The sequence below is a fragment of the Fusarium flagelliforme genome, assembly GCF_020744385.1.
Source record: "Fusarium flagelliforme strain FIESC 12 MPI-CAGE-AA-0113 chromosome Unknown B0J16scaffold_6, whole genome shotgun sequence".
NCBI lineage: Eukaryota > Fungi > Ascomycota > Sordariomycetes > Hypocreales > Nectriaceae > Fusarium > Fusarium flagelliforme.
Window position 1 is genome coordinate 2,230,876 of NW_025763508.1, and position 14,028 is coordinate 2,244,903.

General features: G+C 49.1%; 3 protein-coding genes across 3 annotated transcripts; 1 reads left to right on the forward strand and 2 right to left on the reverse strand.

Annotated features, from left to right (window-relative positions):
* Positions 1-606: 606 nt before the first annotated feature.
* Positions 607-2,566, reverse strand: B0J16DRAFT_347553 (uncharacterized protein). The gene is made up of 5 exons (XM_046128581.1): positions 2,412-2,566; positions 1,942-2,349; positions 1,827-1,881; positions 1,552-1,775; positions 607-1,502 (listed from the first exon to the last, which is right to left on the reverse strand). The coding sequence occupies exons 1-5, from the start codon at positions 2,440-2,442 to the stop codon at positions 763-765; spliced, it is 1,458 nt and encodes a 485-aa protein (XP_045980296.1). The 5' UTR covers positions 2,443-2,566; the 3' UTR covers positions 607-762.
* Positions 2,567-2,721: 155 nt separating this feature from the next.
* Positions 2,722-6,581, reverse strand: B0J16DRAFT_347554 (plasma membrane ATPase). The gene is made up of 6 exons (XM_046128582.1): positions 5,773-6,581; positions 5,398-5,504; positions 4,936-5,345; positions 4,277-4,864; positions 3,656-4,226; positions 2,722-3,606 (listed from the first exon to the last, which is right to left on the reverse strand). Exons 1-6 carry the CDS (start codon positions 6,163-6,165, stop codon positions 2,904-2,906), a joined length of 2,772 nt encoding a protein of 923 aa, XP_045980297.1. The 5' UTR covers positions 6,166-6,581; the 3' UTR covers positions 2,722-2,903.
* Positions 6,582-10,290: 3,709 nt separating this feature from the next.
* Positions 10,291-11,452, forward strand: B0J16DRAFT_374727 (uncharacterized protein; the record flags this gene model as incomplete). The annotated part of the gene is made up of 3 exons (XM_046130621.1): positions 10,291-10,416; positions 11,019-11,292; positions 11,409-11,452. The coding sequence occupies 3 exons, from the start codon at positions 10,291-10,293 to the stop codon at positions 11,450-11,452; spliced, it is 444 nt and encodes a 147-aa protein (XP_045980298.1).
* Positions 11,453-14,028: the final 2,576 nt, after the last annotated feature.

The window sequence follows — 14,028 nt, forward strand, 5'->3', positions numbered from 1 at the left end:
GAGGAATTTGTTTTCGATAGGTCAGACGTTTTGCTATTGAATTTGTTTTAATCATACTGTCTACTGGAACCTGAGAATTCTACCTCGTCTAGAACTATGTCCCTAGCAATACTCATGATGTTCTCGACATTTTGCAAGTATAATGCTCCTCGGCCAATATCTGCTCCCTCTCGGTATACTCATAATGTATTAGTCAGTCACTGAAGGAAGGGTACACAGACCTGCGCAGAACAGCAAGTATGTGCCATTGCCATTCTCTAATCTAGGAAATTCCCCGTCTACGATTAAGAAGTGCTGCATGTATAATCCTAGACTCATGATATAATTAGTCTAAAAGAATCTGTGAAAGTCTATGATGCTTAAGAAACGAGGCTGGCCATCGTAATTTGCCAGCTTTTGTTAGTTGTTTATCACCAGGTGACACTCACTCAGCTGCTCGATAATTCATGCTCTAGACATTTATGGCTTTGCCATGCAGCTCTTGCTACTAACTCTTACTCCGGTCTTTGAGAAGGAGCTCAACTAATCATAGTAAATATGAACCGAAGCCTTGGTTAACAAGCGTTAGGGTGTCAGAAGAATTGGCTACCGAGAGCATAAGAGACGAAATAATTTGGTCATCTTAGGCCAGCTTAGGCTAGCATTTAGGCTACTTTATTTCTGTAGCCTAAGCCTTAGAGGACAATTCTTCTGACACACACCTGACAAGCTATTAACAATTGTTTGGTGGAGTGGACTATCATGCTAATATTCGGGTCTCTGTCAAACCTCATCTTCCAACCTCTTCACTCCAAACGAGAATTTCCTTAGCAAAGGCCCTTCGCCAACAAACAAACTCGCCATCCTCTCCCTTGGCATTATTTGGAACATCAGTGCCTTGATAGGCGCACTTACATGGACAGATTCCACCGCTGGACACCGCAAGTGCCGCCCTGACCTTAACGAGAAAAGCCTGACAGTCCCATTGTCTTGCGCTGCAGCTACAACATTCAACTCAGGGGCTACGTCCCACCCAATGTGGACGTGAGCCTCATTGTGATGTTCAGGGAAATACAAAAGGGGTTTGGTTCCACGGGGGTTTCTTGAGAGGAATCGTGTATCGTAGAGAGCCATTGAGCTCTGTAGTCCTGACACAAGAACTTGATGTGGATTGACACTCTTTATATGTGTGATGGAACTCGCATGCTTGGAAAACGACCACTGAGGCTCAGGAGCACGAAGGTCTGTTATCCAAAGCCTGGGTTGTCTGCCACCAGCTAGCAAAATATTGTGATTCCCCTCTTGGAAATCTTGCGCGAATATATCTTGCGGAAGCTTCATGCCCTTCGAGGTAACTTTTGGTGCAATGGCCGAGAGGGTCTCGTTCGAGCGTGCTTGCACCAATCCGTTATTGGTGCCAAGTACACAGACAAGGTCTGAGGAGGGGGGAGCCGGTGTGCTGCTGTGAACCATCCACTCATCGTGTAAGCCATGACGGACTGATAGTCGTTCATAATTATTTCCTATTTCATGTCAGTAAAGTTCATCGCATCGGGCAGAGTCGAAACACACTCTCGCCAATAAGCCAATGCGGGCGAGTCTCGTCTTCAGGGTCTGACAACAGTGGTGAAAATAGATATAGACCACAACTATGCTCTGGCTCCCGAGAGGTCAACAATATTTTATGCGAGGGACGGTGGTACTTGATCGACGACATCTGAGGGCATCGTACCATCTCCGTCCGAAAAGCTAAGGCCCTGCCAGAAGAACTGGAGGCTTCCCTCGAGAAGTGAATCCTGAAGGCATCGGGTTAGCAAGCAATGCAGTCCAGGGGATCCGGGACTTACGAGTCATTCTTATCTGTAGGGATATAGCTTCCTACAAGAGTTTCCTCGTCCAAAGCTGCACGTCAAGTTAGCAACTTCATTCAGCCCACACGTTGGATCCGGTCCCAAGACTTACTAGCATAGGCAACTCCTAAGCCCGTCTTGTCATCTTCACCGGATACGTGAAAGCACGGCATATTCGGATATCGTTGCCTTGCAAAGCTCGGTGCAAAAGGGACATCACCCTTGGCTACCAAGCCGTCTGCCCACGCCGCAGCACCAAGATCCCCATCTTCCAATCTGCCACGACCACACTCTGCAACATATGAGAGACCAATTTCTCGAGTGAGAAGAGCAGAGCAAACTGCATCTTTAGCAAGAAAGTGACGTTTGATGTGATTCCGCGTCAGGTATGCTCGCCGCTGGACAGACTTCTGAACTTTGTCCTCAACCTTGCGTCTTTTGACAGCATCTGAAGACCATGCCGCTGACGAGGGCGCTGTCTGTGTTTTTTCGATTTTGAAGTACTTCTTTTTCTCTTGGTCTATTCCAGGATTAGTGACCTGAATTTCCAGCTTCCTGAATAGTCAATAAACATTAACACACCGAAATAATAGCCAGGAATTTCACGATTCATGATGGTCGTGGTAGAAGCATAGTTTTCCTCTGCATATAATCGTTACCATATGATTGTCAATCAAATGACCAAGTTTAAGAATGAGAACAAGAAGCATATAACGCTAAGAATAAGATGATTCGGGTTGCAGGATGATATCATTCGAGAATGAATAAAATCGACATACATGGGAAAGATGGATGGATAAAGAGCCAGTTTTTTGCGTCACGTGATGAAAGAGCAATGTTGTCATTGAAAGTTCAAGGTTAGAGTATTGATGGGTTGAAAGGTCACTGAAAGTAGGTGCAAATAATTTATTTTACTTGTATTATTAAGTGTCTAATAGACGTTCTAGGGGTATGATAGTTTCCTCAACCGCTCCAGGAGTCTCACTACTCGTGTGCGAGTATTACAGGTCAAATTTGGACATAGCGAAAGTGAAAAGTCCGGTCGATGGTGGTCCGGGTATATACCATCTGTATTTACTGGGACTTCTCGTGCTGGGTCGAAACACGCTGAAGAGAGACAACGAAGTCCTCGAGGGATCGCTGCTTCTGGTTCTGCTTGGGAGACTTTCCGTGCATGAGGTTGTCGAATCCAGTGCTGCCCTGCATGAAGTAGTAAAGACCACCCATGACACAGAAGACACCGAAGGAGAAAATCCAGATACGGACAACAGCGACAATGCTGGTCTGGCCACCAACGAACCAACCGAAGATACAGAAGAGGGTGGCAAGGATATCGACGACCAGGATGGCGCCAGAAAGCTGCCAAGAGGGGATGGAGGACCAGAAAGGACCGTTGGCACGGGTGATGAAGATCAGCCAGTTCTCAGTAAGAGAGATCTCGAGGAAGAGGACCTCGTCGATCTTACCGAAGTTCTGGACGATACCACCATCCTCAGAGTTGGCGTACATGGTGGTAAGAGCGATCCAGGTACCGACAGCCAGGACAACACCGAGAAGAACGGACATACCCCAGAGCTTGGGAAGGTTCCACTTGACGGGAGTCTGAGAGAAGGGAGCATTGTCGTAGGCGATGGCAAGGGTAGCGATATCGGCGAAGATGGCAATGAAGACGACGAGCTCGATGTTGAGAGATCGGTTAAGGATGGCGATCCAGAGACCGAGGAAGATCTCCATATGCAGGGAAAGAGCGATACGGTAGACAACGTAGGCGTACATGCTGTGAATTCGTTAGTCAAGGCTCAAGTCGAAGGAAAGGGAAGACTAACCGGTGGAAGATCTGACGGGAAGTTTTGAGAGCGTCAATAATCGCACCCAGGCCAGGGGCAAGGAAGACGATATCAGAGGCAGATCGGGCAGCATCGGAAGCACCCTCAACGGCAATACCAGTATCGGCCTTCTTCAGAGAAGGAGCATCGTTGACACCATCACCAGTCATGGCAACCAGGTAACCACGCTGCTGGAGAATCTCAACGACGTTGTACTTGTGCTGGGGGAAGACCTCAGCAAAACCATCGGCAGCCTCAACGAAATCGTAAACCTCAGAACCGGGCATGTCACCACCGCCACCAAGACCAAGGCGCTCAGCGTTGTAGACGTTGGTACCGAGACCGAGCTGACGAGAAGTCTCACGGGCAATACCGACAGCGTCACCAGTAAGCATCTTGATAGAAAGACCAAGGCGCTTGGCCTCGTTGATAGTGCGGGCGGTGTCGTGGCGAGGAGGGTCAGAGCAAGGCATGATTCCGAGAATTTCCCAAGCACCCTCACCTCGCTTGCGAGCAACACCGAGAGATCGGAAGCCACGTGTAGCGAATTCGGCCACGCAGTTCTTGTAGGCTATCCACGCATTAGTATGATGTTGTTGATGATAATAGGATACTACTTACCAGTATCGACCTCCTCGGGGATGGGGTGGTCCTCCTCGACAGTCTTGAGAACGAAAAGTGGGGCACCCTTGACACAGATGATACGCTCGCCTTGAGGGGATTCGACAACAGCCTGGACCTTCTTGGAGACGGGGTCGAAGGGGTGGAAGTCAAGAACCTTGTACTTGGACAGAACACCCTTGGCGCGGGGGTAGTACTTGAGAGCCTTGAGGAAAGCCTTGTCGATAGCATCAATACCCTTCTTCTTGCGGGAAGCAGCCAAGCAAGCAGTAAGCATCAGGTCATCAGGCTCAACACCGGCGACACAGAAAGGCTCAGCGAGAGAGAGCTTGTTCTTGGTCAGAGTACCAGTCTTGTCAGAGCAGAGAATCTCGACACCAGCAAGGGACTCAATGGCGGAGAGCTTCTGGACAATGGCCTGCTTCTTGGCGAGGTAGGCGGCACCGACAGCCATGGTGGTGGTAACGACAGCAGGAAGACCGACGGGGACACCAACGATGGTAATGGCAAGAGTGAAACGGAGGATATCAACAATTCCATTGGAGCGGTAGAAGCTGCTGACCCAAACGATCAAAAGTGTGGCAACGACTGTAGGAATGTTAGCGAACTGTAGGAGGTAACGGGACGTTTTCTGAGCGAAAACTCGTGGTTCAACTGACCAAGAACAAGAAGGATCGTTCCAATGCCGTTGAGGACCTCAGTGAAGTGACCAGAGCCACCAGCAGACTGGGAGACAAGGGCAGCGGCACGACCGACGAAGGTGTTGTCACCAGTAGCAGTAACGATAACAAAAGCCTCACCACGCTTGACAGCAGAGGAAGCGTAGCAGCTGTCACCATGGTGCTTGTCGACAGCGAGAGACTCGCCAGTGATGGCAGACTGATCAACCTGACAGAAGCAGCCTTCGGTAACGAAACGACCATCAGCGGGGATAATTGTTCCCTCTTCAACCTGGAGGATATCACCGGGAACAACTTCAGGGGCTTCGATCTCCTTGAGGGTACCGTCACGGAGGACGACGGCCTTGAGAGCAAGAGTCTTCTTTAGCTCATCGACGATTGAACCGGCTCTATATCATATGTTAGCCATGTACAAGTAAGGGGGCGGGAGGTAGAACGCACTGGTACTCCTGGATGAATCCAACACAGGCGTTAAGAAGGAGAAGAGCGCAGATAACACCGAAATCAATCCAGTCCTCAAGACCAGCAGCAAGAACAGCGGCAGCTTCCTATATGTGGTGTTAGTGAGATGTCACGATAGTGGTGAGAAGACACGATGGTGTTGAGAGAGAAGTCAGAAAAGTGGGGAATGTAGAGGGTAAAAGCGGGGCTAGAACCATGGCCCGTGCGGACAAATCTTGTAAGTTGCGATGGCTTCGACATTTGCCCAAGACGACACCCGAATGAGCTTCATATGAGTGTAGAAGATCGAGGGAAATCGCAAATATTCGAAACATCGCTGAAAAGATGCGCAAGAGAAAGGAGAAGAAAACGTACCATAACAAATTGGATGGGACCAACGAAGAACATCAGAAACTTGAGAATCATGTTCTCACGCTCTTCTTTCATGGCGTTCAAGCCCCACTTCTTTCGACGGGCGATAACCTCAGCCTCAGTCAAACCGACACGAGAATCAGTCTGGAGCTGATCCTCGGGGACGACACGGCCACCGCCGGGGGTGGTCTCCTCTTCGTCGTCGATCTCATGGCCGTCCTCGGACTCGAGGTCCTCAATCAGGGCGTCCATGTCCTCATCGGGCTCTTCATCGTCGGCGACGGGAGCCTTGGGGTTGTGGGTAGCGGGAGGAGCTTGTCCTCGCTTCTCATCGAAGCCGCCAGTCTCGATGTTGGTGTCCAGCGCAGGAGCGCCGACCGCCTTCTCTTCGGCCATTGTGGGTGACGAGAAAAGAGATGTCGATTCTTAGGTATTAAAAGACGCGGCTGTAGGTAGGCAGGCAGCAGGTATTTGGGAGAATAAAAGCTGAAATTGGTGCTGCTGTTTTCTGTTGGTGAGAGAAACAGAGGAACAAGGTTTGTTCGAGGGGGAGGGGGAAAAAAGGAAGAACGTGTCTAAGCACCGCACGAAGTTAGGGACGCTTATGTATGAAGCATTCGTGGGTGAAGAGGAAAGGAAAAAAGAGAAGGTTGAGGCCGGGAGAGAGCTTCTTTTTGAATCCAGAGAAAGATGCGTGAGCTTTGGTTCTTTCCCGGCGAGCTTGCCGGCCCACAATCGCACAAACCCCTGCCACCAGACTTCGGCCCTGATCAAATGATGGAGACCCGGTCTTGATGTGGGCCCCACTCTCAATGCCTGCATATTTCTCCAAGACTGATTGTCTCTCACTCTGATGCACATGGGCTTCCTACTCGCTGCGCTCTGCATTTTGTGGCCCCCCCTTCGCAAAAGACAGAACAGAAAGGACCGGGGTCTATCAAACGGGTTCCACGGCGACGCAGGGATCCACCAGGCAAAGAATTGAATGGGCCTTTCCAAGCCGGGACGGGTGGATTAGGATGGGGCCCATCAGTCACTTCCCACGAGTCTCGCTCAGGTTCCTGGCATGGTCCCTCGCGAATCCCAATATGCCCCAGGTTATGAGCTCCATGCCATCTCCAGGTACGACCGGAAGGCCCTCGAGATACAAGCTAGCAACAAACAAACGCTCTTTCCTCCACTGTACGAATTGTACCAGCCTCTCACGGCCCTTCCGACCCTACCCCCAGTCCAGTCCACTCCAGTCCAGTTCAGTCTTTCCGTGTAGAGAAAGTCTCCAGCTGTCCAGTACCTCGTAGACACTGCAATTAAATGATTTGCTCCTGTTATCATTATGCACTTGCAGTGCCACTTTCCCTTCTCATTATGCGCTCAATTTGCCCTCGTTTCTTTCTGTTTCTCCGTGGCCAATTAGTCTACTGTAATGCCCGCGCGACACGAGTCGGTACAGAAAAGAGCAGCTACAGTACCTTACGTAGACAGATGGAAGGAAGGAAATTTTCATCACACCCTCCTGCTGTTTAGCTACACCATCACCTACCCTAGCCTTCTCACGTTATTGGCCTGGCAAAGTAAAGTGCGACGTGATTGTGCTGTAAATCAGCTGTACTGTAGACGTACCGGACTCAATTGCACATGGAACGACCTAAGCTTAATGATGTGGTTGAGGTCTATCCTGTTTTAACTCGTATGGCTTATGCAAATCGACACCAACAACAGAAAGATCATCACAAATGGTGCAAAAGTGAGTGAAACTGAAGCGCGAGACAAGCCGCGGGAAACAGGTAGCGTAACCCGTAACAACCAATTCAAACCCAAGTACAAGCACAAGCACAACAACACTGCAGATCAACAATCAACCTCCTGCTAGAGCAGTGTAGTAAACAACGCAATACAGTAGCATCAACATCCACTTCGAGGCTAGAGACAAAAGAATCCGTAGCGTCTGCACCAGCTAGCACGCCAGTGTAGGAGCTACCCTTGCTCTACTCGGTAGCGTCGGTTGGATCGATTTTTTTTCTCGCTCTCACTCCCAGAATCGATGTTTTTCTCTCTCTCTCCTCAGTCACAACTACCTTTTTTCCCTACTAGGGTGTGCCAATTGGGAAAGTCCGTGTGCTAGGGTGTGTAATTATGAAACGTCGGTCACTGATGCCCCATCGAAATCGACCCTGCTCTTACCCTTGCCCAGTAGAGACAGCCTCTCGCTCGTCGAGCTTTTTCCTCGGTCCAGCCTAGAGGTGAAGAGCACAGTGTGTGGCGGCGCGAGCGTGGGGAATGGAAACAAGACGATAATCGATAATCTCAGCAGTGGAGGTGCAAAAGGGTTGAAGCATTGCAGCGCATTGCATTGCAACAACAATAGATGTGGGGGAAAGAGATTGAGAGGCACTCCAGCCAGACTAGACTCACATTGAGAGTCGAAATGTAAAATTACCCTGGAGATACAGTACAAGGGAAAGCATAACAAAGTATAATACAAAACGTAAACAATAGAGGAAACGGGGGAAAATAAAATGAGAAACAGAAAAGTCAATTGAGATCCTGACCAATAATGAACTCTAATTGGTCACATTCATCTGTCTTATTCTGTATGTACATATCTCGAACTGCTCGTGGCTGACAGCTTGATAGCTGACAATGACGACAATTGAGGGAAAACAAGAAGAAGAAAAGAAAATACTATCAATTAAGCTATGTATAGTACAAGAATAAAAGGCAATTGGTCCCCATCTTGATGCAAATGGGCAATGATGAACAGCAAAGCCTGACCGTTGAATTACATGAGGTCCATGAAGATTTGGGGTCAATGATGGTCCGTCCTCACGAAAAGAGTAAAACACTGTGTGGCGTACGAGTACCATACGCTGGTTCTCATTCAAAACATAACCCCCATCTGGACAATGCGGGATGCCCGGTCTATCGACTCTGCTATCTCATATTGCCTCAAAATATAGAGTACATGCTAACTGGATAGTACAAGGACTTACAAGTGTCTAGGTCTACCAAGTGCAAAGCTTTGCGGTGTCTGGAGCCCTGGTGGTATCTCACTGTAAGTGTGTACTCAGGTACCTTGTGTCGTTACTGGCCGGGCAGGCTTGTACCCCAAATCTGCTGAGGGATTTTCCTCCGCCCCTTCCAAACCCATGTGTTCTAGGCTACCGAATTACTCGTTGTGTACTGTAATTCAGTACTGTACCGTATCTAGGCTAATCGGTAGGTCTACAATTACAGTACTTAAGTACATACTGCTTGAAAGGATGACGACACTGACTTGCCCATCTGCGGCGGTCAGGCAAATGGCGACTCGAGATACTGGAGAAGGATGGCAATCTGTGCTCCGCTGGATGGAGCGATAGGCCAAATACCGGATTACCTTTTATGTAAAAGATACGTTACTGTATCTGTATATCAGCCTTGTTTTATTAAGTTGCTCACCTGAAGACCCTTTGGATGAATTGAGAAGCACTGGTGGCTCGTGGAGCTAGATCTACAATGGTACTCTGTACGGCACTCAACATTGTCAATTATTATGCGTGCTACTGTACCATGACTCGATGTTGTAAGCGTTTAGAACCACCTCGCCTTCCTCCCAATGCAATTGCTTTGCAAAAATGATTGCATTGCTGTTACTTTCTCTTTCTAGCTCCCTACGTATTTCATTGTATTAGCGGCGCAGAATGGCTCATTGAAATGGCGTGCGACGTTGCGATTTGCGCACGAAGCATGTCAATCAATTTCTCAATTTCCACTTTTTGAAACAAGCAGTAAGTAGTAACAAATAACAGAGCGCGCCGAGGAGACGACATTAAAAGCCATCCATTCTCAGCGAAAAGTCTGCAATAAAGTGCATACATATTAACGATCTGCTACCCTAACTGCAGCATATTTGCGACATGCCCCACGCGATCGGCCTCGGAAGTGACCAGACTGGGAATTTGTCTGACAATCTCAAAGCTAGATACTGTAGCTTCATTGATCCCACTCGATGACGATTATGCTTGTCGGTTGTTTTACAGTACAGCACAGTACGTGCTCGATCTAGATTTGCTCTACTGTACAGAGTACCTCATGTAAACTTCGTATCTGACCTGTCAATCAACCGGGTTAGCTGACCCGGACACGAGGCAGCATGAGGTTATTCCAGATTACGCCGTTCCGCTGGTATTGTAAGAGCCTCTCAGTTGTCCAGACAAACAGGCAGGGCCGAAACGGAATCGCCGTGCTTCGATTGAGAGTGGTTGTCCATGATGATTTGCACGTATGTATTGCACGCACAGCGACAAGCTTTTTTGCCCGTGCAGGCCAAGAGAAGAGCAGGAGCGCGCTGCACTCCCCCGTCGCGCAATGGCCTGTTATGACGGAACAGTTCCAGGGTCGCAGGTTGTGACCGCTAAATGACTCCATGGATGCCACCCACGGACATGTCCAATCGCCTTATCGGCAACTGGTGAAGTTCTGCCAGCCTTGGCAGTCTGTGTTACGGTGCGAGATACAGTACAGGTCAGGTTGATTCACGACATGGTGAGGTTTGGCGGGCAGGGCCTCGCCTGGGCTGGATCGGCTTGGCTGCTGGGCGCCTGGGACCTAGGCCCGTCCGTGGGCTTTCTCCGTGATGAGGTTCACCTGGGCACGCATGAAGCGCCTGTAAGTTGCAGTGCGCGCGCATTACAATACATACATAACGTTCTCGATCTAATATCTGCATCTAATTATCTCGTGCGGGTGAACGCGGGCGAGGCGAGGTGAGACGACTAGAGATTGTTTGGGTTTAGGATTGGAGGACAGTTCACATCTACTGTAAACAACTACTAACCAAGCCGGGCTACTGATATACAGTACAGTACTGACTGTACCTACTTTATTTTATTCAATCGATGGGAAGCATCAAATCCATCATGGATCCCCATGCAAAACGGCAGCCTAGCCTCTTGCCTTACCAAGCCTTAGCGTGCCAAAAATGCGCACATCAAAAATGCTTGACACAAATACCGCGACGTTAGCGAACCCCAATCAGTGCGGGGTTAAGCTTGCATGTTTCTGTCGCCTCAAGATGTGAGGTATTATTTGAGAGCCTCACAGCTGTTGAAGCCTCTCATGCAGGTGTGCATAAACTTATGGATCCAAGTGCAGAAGCCGCACTTGGAGGAATTTTTCTAGAAGCCGGTCTCTCCATGCAAGACCCTCCCTCACCTGCTGATGTTTGTACTGTATCCGTACACTCCAATCCGATCCAATGACTTCTACAGGTCTTGGCCTCGGCTGGGGCTGCCAGTGATCGGGGAGCGAAGTCTTGTCGCCTCTTTGCCAAGCAGCCAAGTTTCGGGGCCCGTGTTTTCCCTGTCGCTGTCGAGCTTGCAAAGCAAAGAGGAAAACAGAGACAGACAGAGAGAAAAGACCCTGCAAAACCCCATCAGCTTCAGGGCACCCTAGTTTGCGCCCCCAGAGTCAGTCAGAGTCAACAAACACTCATCCAAGCGCTCTACGTCATTGGAATCCTTCCATCAGGTTCACTAAGGTGCTGTACGTAGGCAATCGGAGTGAAAACGCCTCGAGAGCGAGATAAGCTGAGACAGACGGTGGCCAATGGCCGTACCTGTGTGTCCGATTTCCATGCTTCCCTAGATACGGTCTAACAGTATATGTCGGTCCTCGCTCTTTCGCGCGGAATCATTTCTTCTAGGTCACCCTGTCACATCCACTTCTATCGGGTTTGATGTGGGGGCCACCATGATTAAACCGGGGGACATCCCTTCAGTGCTTGAAAAGCCGATGGGACGTGCTGTATTTACTGGAGCAAGGGTTTTACTCATTGGAATTCAGACAGGTACTATACATACTTTCGCTTGAAGATATATAGAGACAATAGGTACTCTGCTACATAATCTCGCCACCTTATCATCAATGCATAGTACCGTGAAATATACCCGTTACATCAGTAGACAGTTATTGTAACAATGAGAAATATGTCGGCGCTTTTCTACCGCGATCTCCGGTCTAAGGTGAGGCTGCTGGACTAAGGTGAGAGATGAGCGGTCATTGGCTGGCTTCGGGTTTGTTGGCGCCGTTGCCTCGGTGTGTCAACTGTTGAAGTCTCCACGGACAACGGATAACTCGCGGTGTACTTCGTTACCAGCCACTCTCTCGCGCTCTCTCGGTCAAGCCTAACTGGGATATTGACTACCTACCGAAGATGGGAGCTCGGTAAGTCCCTTTCTGGTCACGAAGTTGGTTAAGTTGGAGATAGATACTCTGTCTGAGTCGCTGATAGCGGGTCTGATCTTCAGAGACTTTGCTTCACCGCACCATCTGCGCTGTCCCTTTTTTGCTGTTGTTGCTGAGAGTATGGACTTTGGTCCATTCTAGGCTCTATCTACCACGGTAAACTGTTCCCATATCCCGGGCCACTATCATTGTTGAATTAATCCACCGCAAATGTACCCTGCTGTTCCATGAGTGTTACCGCCATTGTTTATTTGACACAAGCACTACTAGGTACCCTATACGTCTACGTCTTGATACAATTTCGTATCTAGGTATGAAGCCAGTCATACAGTATCAGTATCAGTCCGTACTCACTGCTTGCTTACACGCATCTCGAAATAGGCTTCCAGAAGGACACGGGGCGAATGATTCCTGTCTCAGACCGTCACATTGAATCGAAATTCACCCAATCCCCTTTCACGGACGATGCCAAGTAACGAGGCATTTCTTGACTGCATATTCCTGCATTTTCCCCATCTTTGCCCGGGTCAGGGCGGATCCGGGGTCGCCCGGGAGGCGTTCGGACTACTGTACGAGGTTGGACTTGGTGGACACACCTTGAAAATTGAATCGAGAAACAGAACAACTTGTTGGTCATGACCATTGGTCAGTTCTCCCTGATGAGGGAATTGACGACCTTGAAACGGTCCCAAGCAAATGGACTCGACCCAGACTCTGGCGTAGTGCAGTACAGGCGATAATATCGCTCATCCAGTTGCTATTTCCGTCGTGCATTACATCCGAACAGTTTTCTGGTCGTTTACTTACTCAATTGATGCATTGAAATGAGCCATTTGCAGTAGAGCCAGTGATCTTTCTACTAGATATTGCCTAGCAGAGTTGGCGCTGTATCCGTAGCGTGCGGGATATTACCTGCCTTAGGTGAAGACGGGAGCTTAATGTCAAATTTGGAAGGTATCAACACGTACCCGTCCGTACCTGCTACTGTACCCTTTGCTTCACAACCAACAGCCAACTTCCATCCCCGTGGGAAATAAGCGCAACCTCTGGTTCCATCCCACTCGCCTCACTTTCCTTGACACATTCCCTGTCTTGAATAACACCTCACCGCACTATCAATACCTACCTATCATACAGTAAGATCGATTACAGTATCCGTACTACTCCAGCTTCCACCCCAGTTTCCCTTGGCAACAGTGCACGATTGCGGAGAGAAGCTGCCCTGAACAGCCTAAACAACCAGGCCTTCTCTTCAGTCGATTCAGGGACCAGACGAACTTGGGGCGGTTGAGGTTGCAGTGCAACATCAGATTGTCCCAGCCTCCGCTCCAGCTTTATTTACGCATAGCCATAGCGTTATGTACCGAAACTCTCCGCCATAGTCTGGGGTAGCAATATATCGAAACATGGACTTTCCTTGACTCAATTCTGCTGCTCAAACCTTGTCACGCCTGGCGTATCATCAAATCACAAGAGTCTCGAGCATTGACAGTAACGGTCAAAGTCATGCCACTTTGATTTCCCATCAGTTGGCAGAGCTTCCTTGAAGAGGCTGAAGCGGTCTATCAAACCAGCCATGGGTAAAGCGAAAACGAAAAATAATGGTGGAGAAGATCTGGAACGATACACATACGTCACTGTCACTGTCAACAAGACCGACTATTCTCAGAGAAGACGGAGATATCTCGACAATCATCGGTCAATCTTTCCATGATGGCGCCTGTCACTTCTCTGCATGTCTCAACCAGCCTTTCTCTTGAACCTGGTCTGGCGTTGTCGAACTGCTTATTCTCCAAATCCGAACCCCAATAACCCCAAAGGCGACACAAAATGAAATGCAGGGATTTCCAGTAGCCCGCATTAGACGACCCGCTCGTACCGATCCAAGCGATTTGGCTTGCACGCGACCTTCGGCACTCATGAACTTGCTGCTGTACCATTGGTTAGCCTCGAGAAAAATACCACTACCTGCAGCTGCACGACCCAGCGCGACCACAGTGTACAGTGCTGTTCAGCATCAGAATCTAACCGATT

What these genes read in the sequence shown, in the direction of transcription:
- B0J16DRAFT_347553 (XM_046128581.1), bottom strand. Translation starts at nt 2,442, where the DNA reads ATGAATCGTGAAATTCCTGGCTATTATTTCG. An exon ending in AATTCCTGGCTATTATTTCG is followed by an intron (nt 2,350 to 2,411) that starts GTGTGTTAATGT and finishes ATCCTGGAATAG; the next exon opens with ACCAAGAGAAAAAGAAGTAC. An exon ending in CTTAGGAGTTGCCTATGCTA is followed by an intron (nt 1,882 to 1,941) that starts GTAAGTCTTGGG and finishes CTTGACGTGCAG; the next exon opens with CTTTGGACGAGGAAACTCTT.
- B0J16DRAFT_347554 (XM_046128582.1), bottom strand. Translation starts at nt 6,165, where the DNA reads ATGGCCGAAGAGAAGGCGGTCGGCGCTCCTGCGCTGGACACCAACATC. An exon ending in CCCCGAGGAGGTCGATACTG is followed by an intron (nt 4,227 to 4,276) that starts GTAAGTAGTATC and finishes ATGCGTGGATAG; the next exon opens with CCTACAAGAACTGCGTGGCC. An exon ending in TCCCGTCAGATCTTCCACCG is followed by an intron (nt 3,607 to 3,655) that starts GTTAGTCTTCCC and finishes ACGAATTCACAG; the next exon opens with CATGTACGCCTACGTTGTCT.